We start from the raw sequence: 5,457 nt of genomic DNA on the forward strand, positions 1-5,457 counted from the left end.
TTAATTGTTTCTTTTACGAGTTAAAATGTGTAATTTCAGTGACAAGCATAGAGCCTTACAAAATGCGTTGAGTTAAAATGTGTAATTTCAGTGACAAGCATAGAGCCTTACAAAATGCGTTGAGTTAAAATGTGTAATTTCAGTGACAAACATAGAGCCTTACAAAATGCGTTGAGTTAAAGTGTGTAATTTCTGTGACAAATGTAGATCATTACAAAATGCGTTGAGTTAAAGTGTGTAATTTCTGTAACAAACGAAGATCATTACAAAATGCGTTGAGTTAAAGTGTGTAATTTCTGTGACAAACATAGAGCCTTACAAAATGCGTTGAGTTAAAGTGTGTAATTTCTGTGACAAACATAGAGCCTTACAAAATGCGTTGAGTTAAAGTGTGTAATTTCTGTGACAAACGTAGATCATTACAAAATGCGTTGTATTCAATCAATCTAGTATTTACATAAGAACTAAGTTTGTACCGATACAATTAAGGAGATATGTATTATTTAAATATGTAGTATCTACAAGAACGAGACGTAGTTTATCTAATGTTTAAATGCTCCCTTTTCACACGGTCCTTGTTTCAAATATGTCGAAACAGAGTACATAAAAATGCACCATTATCATTTTTTTTCAAATCATAAAACTTTCCTCTTCGAGCTAGACATCATTAGCTAAAGAGGGGTTGCTAAGGTTTATTACTGTTATATCTGATAAAATTACTTGGGTTTTTTTTTGTTGTTGTTGTTGTTGAATTTTGCACAAAGCTACTGATTGGTTAGCCTTACCTAATGTTAAACTAGGGGGGGTGGCAGCTACTCAACATGCCTTCCCAGCTTTTGAGCTACTTTTTGCTAAGGAATAGTTGGAGGGACAATCACATTGGGGAGCTCCCACTGTTGAAAGGGGATGTTCAGCGATGGGTTTGGATCCCACAGATTGCTAGTCGAACACCCTAACTACCAGGCCAATGACAGGTACACTTTCTAAGAATTGCTAATTTTTTGTACGGTATTGTCAAAGGTGCCTTAAACTGAATTGTTTTATATTACTATTTTTTTACTCATACTCTTTGGAACTATAAAATTAATATTTACCTATTATTCAGTAGTATTGAAATGTGTTTTTCGCTATGATATACGCCACCTATATACGTTTTTATCCAATGATTGTTTCCTTATGTTCGATCGTATATCAAACACGAAGTAAAAACATGGTGTAACAAATAAATACATATTTTTCGTTAGAGATCCTAAGTTTGTATAATCCATGAATTTATTATGTTTATTTAAAGCCCAATGCCTCTCTGGTTTGTTTTATTTCTACAAACGTTATGACCGCAATGATATACAATTACATTAATCTATTTTAGGCATGTCCATTGCGACATCCCTGCGATTAGACGTCGACATGTTTGATGTGCCGTCACCAATAAGAGCTGGCCAATCTGTAGAACTGACCTGTTCCTACAAGTTAGACGATGATTCGTTATATTCTGTGAAATGGTACAAGGATAATATAGAGTTCTACCGATATGTCCCCAAGGACTGGCCTCCTGGTCAGTTCCTTCCTCTTCGAGGTGTGCGAGTAGAGGTAAGTTGTTGTTCTTGTTTTACTGATCAGTTCCTTCCTCTTCAAGTTGTGGATAGAGGTAAGTTATTGTTCTTATTTTACTGATCAGTTCCTTCCTCTTCAAGTTGTGGATAGAGGTAAGTTATTGTTCTTGTTTTACTGATCAGTTCCTTCCTCTTCAAGTTGTGCGGGTAGAGGTAAGTTATTGTTCTTATTTTACTGATCAGTTCCTTCCTCTTCAAGTTGTGGATAGAGGTAAGTTGTTGTTCTTGTTTTACTGATCAGTTCCTTCCTCTTCAAGTTGTGGGTGGAGGTAAGTTGTTGTTCTTGTTTTAATGATCAGTTCCTTCCTCTTCAAGTTGTGGGTATAGGTAAGTTGTTCTTTTTTACTGATCAGTTCCTTCCTCTTCAAGTTGTGGGTAGAGGTAAGTTGTTGTTCTTTTTTACTGATCAGTTCTTTCCTCTTCAAGTTGTGGGTAGAGATAAGTTGTTCTTTTTTACTGATCCGTTCTCTCCTCTTCAAGGTGCGCGGGTAGAGGTAAGTTTTCTTGTTTTAATCGTCAGTTCCTTCATCTTCAAGGTGTGTGGGCAGATATAATTGGTTCTCGTTTTACTAATCAGTTCCTTCATCTTCAAGGTGTATGGGTAAAGGTAAGTTGTTGATCTTGTTAAAGCCGAGCAGTGAGCTATCTGCATTGTAATTCCACACACTTAGCGCTAACCTACCTGGGTACAGAGGTAAGTTTAGTACGGATTTATTATTATAACTGTAGAACACATAGGTTCAAGAAGTCTTAACATAAGACGATAAAACCCTATAACCCGAGCGCTTTCGAAAGTTTAACCTTCTTCATAGGGGGTAAACTGGATGGGTAAACCTGAAGAAGAAAGGTCCACCTTTCGAAAGTTTAACCTTCTTCATAGGGGGTAAACTGGATGGGTAAACCTGAAGAAGAAAGGTCCACCTTTCGAAAGTGCTCGAGTTATAGGTTTTTATCATTTCCTAGTACGAGTAAATTTATTATGATTTTAAATTTATAAATGGAGTTAAAATAAAGATACCCGAAAAATATATTTATATATATATATATTTAACAACTAGTCAATTTATTTACCTTCGGAGTCCTGTACATGTCAGTTTCCAAAACCAAATTTATTTACTACAGTTATGTCATTGAAAACACAAATTTTGGTTCTGATGATTTCGCACTGTCGTTTACATACGAGATACAGGATTAACTCTGTTGTTTATTTAATAATGTCTTCACACTCTCGATGTCCTATGGGACACAGAATGGGTTAACTTCCAACATTTATTTATCAATGTCTTCTTTCTGTCACTGCCTCATGGGAAACGGAATTAGCTCTGAAATGTATCTACTTATTTAATTGCTATAAGGTATATAGATACATCACAAACTTTTGTTGTTTTATTTGGATATAAACGGTAATTCAATATACTGGTTTCATCGATATCCTAAGTCTCTTCATTTGACTTTTTTGAAAATGTTTCATGTCAGTTCATTCTTGAAATTTAATGGTAGCTGTACGTACAAACAAAATCATTGTACACGTTTTTTTTTTCTTCCTCAGCACTGTCGGAGGTTAAGCCTCGTGATTAGTTATTTCCAACGTAAAAACGCCTTGTGATTGGTTAGTTCAAACATAAAGAGCCTTGTGATTGGTTCGTTCAAACGTAAAAATCTTTCTAGATCAATAGTTATTACCTTTTAATCCTGGGAGTGGTTTAAAACAGTCGTTTCGTACTCAAACACAAGATACAGCTTTTAATTTATTAAAACAATCTACGTGTTTAAAGGTGTTCTGTTTTTATGTAGATAAAAATTGGCTGTAGATGAAAATGATCATGCCTGATATTTTGAAATTAGTTGTTACGGAAAATTTAGCTTGAAGCAATAATATGTTGGTTTAAATAACATCATGAACTTAAACAAGATTTTGTTTTTGGCGAGCGGCGTGTGAATAAACAATAGCGGTGCATGAAAGGTACGAGGGTGAGCCAGCGAGATCAAAGATTTCCAAAATTCGAGAATATTCGTCCCTAATTTTGAGAAAAGGCAGCCTGTTAGCAACATCAACCGCCATAAGAGCATTTTTCAACTCTTTGAACCAAATGACGAGGTCAACTGCTACTTTTGTAACGTACCTACCTCTGAAAATGCGGAACGTATTCAATAACAATATATCTCGAACTCCAGACCTTTTCATCCGCAGCCCCATACGCTAATTGCTAAGCCTCGTCAATACCGGTATGGGAAATACTTATAATTAATTGTACTTCTAATTTGCTAAATAAAGAAAATTGTTCCTCTTATTATTATTAATTGTTTGAATAATATACATTAGATTTCTTATTATTATATTATTAATTGTTTGAATAATATACATTAGATTTCTTATTATTATTATTATTAATTGTTTGAATAATATACATTAGATTTCTTATTATTATTATTATTAATTGTTTGAATAATATACATTAGATTTTTTATTATTATATTATTAATTGTTTGAATAATATACATTAGATTTCTTATTATTATATTATTAATTGTTTGAATAATATACATTAGATTTCTTAATATTATATTATTAATTGTTTGAATAATATACATTAGATTTCTTCTTATTATTATTATTAATTGTTTGAATAATATACATTAGATTTCTTCTTATTATTATTATTAATTGTTTGAATAATATACATTAGATTTCCTTCTGAATTATTTGTTTGTTGTTAAGCGCAAAGCTATACAATGGGCTATCTGTGCTTTTCCCGCTGACTTAATGAGGGGGGCTTCCTCGGTTGTTGTTAGTTGTTTCTGACTAAGCTCCTAAGGCTAACTGTCACAATCTCTAATTCTGAAGTGCTGACCATAGGGAAGACAACAGCCGATATCACCCATCCCCAACTCTTCGACTACTCTTTTACCAACTAACAGTGAATTGACCGTCATATTATAATGCCACCATGACTGAAAAGGCGAACATTTTCAGCTACGGGTTTCGATCCCGCTACCCGTAGACTGTGGTTCTACAGGAGCGTCATTTATAAGTATACTACTGATAAAATTTAATACTTTCATATAAGATAATTTGAGTGGTGTTTCAGTGGCAAGCTTACGGACTTGCAACTCCAACATCCGAGGTTCGATTCTCCACAATAGATAGAACGCATATAGTCCATTGTGTAGCTTTGCGCTCAGTAAAACAAGTAGCAAGACCAAGCTATTGGTTCTGTTCTTTCAGTGAGGAACGCTGGTCTAGTAGCAACTGTCTTACTTTAAGTGGGGAATGCTGGTTTAGTAAAAACTGTCCTAGTTGAAGCGGGGAACGCTGGTTTAGTAACAACTGTCTTACTTTAAATGGGAAACGCTGGATTAGTAAAAATGTCCTACTTTAAGTGGGGAATGATGGCTTAGTAAAAACTGTCTTACTTTAAGTGGGGAATGATGGCTTAGTAAAAACTGTCCTACTTTAAATGGGGAATGCTGGTTTAGTAAAAACTGTCTTACTTTAAGTGGGGAATGCTGGTTTAGTAAAAACTGTCTTACTTTAAGTGGGGGAATGCTGGTTTAGTAACAACTGTCCTACTTTAAGTAGGGGAACGCAAGTTTAGTAACAACTGTCCTACTTTAAATGGGGAATGCTGGTCTAGTAGCAACTGTCTTACTTTAAGTGGGAAACGCTGGTTTAGTAACAACTGTCTTACTTTAAGTGGGGAACGCAAGTTTAGTAACAACTGTCTTACATTAAGTGGGGAACGCTGGTTTAGTAACAACTGTCTTACTTTAAGTGGGGAACGCAAGTTTAGTAACAACTGTCTTACATTAAGTGGGGAACGCTGGTTTAGTAACACCTGTCCTA

The 5,457-nt window shown here is 34.6% G+C and overlaps 1 protein-coding gene across 1 annotated transcript in view; it reads left to right on the forward strand.

The window, feature by feature from the left end:
• The first annotated feature begins 1,372 nt into the window (after positions 1-1,372).
• Positions 1,373-5,457, forward strand: part of LOC106473145 (cell adhesion molecule 2-like) — a 14,251-nt gene continuing 10,166 nt past the window's right edge. Inside the window, exon 1 of the mRNA XM_022401634.1 lies at positions 1,373-1,590. Within this exon, the coding sequence (XP_022257342.1) occupies positions 1,408-1,590 (183 nt within the window). The 5' untranslated portion in view covers positions 1,373-1,407. The remainder of the gene's footprint in view (positions 1,591-5,457) is intronic.

This window comes from Limulus polyphemus, unplaced genomic scaffold, assembly GCF_000517525.1.
Source record: "Limulus polyphemus unplaced genomic scaffold, Limulus_polyphemus-2.1.2 Scaffold5923, whole genome shotgun sequence".
NCBI classification, from domain to species: domain Eukaryota; kingdom Metazoa; phylum Arthropoda; class Merostomata; order Xiphosura; family Limulidae; genus Limulus; species Limulus polyphemus.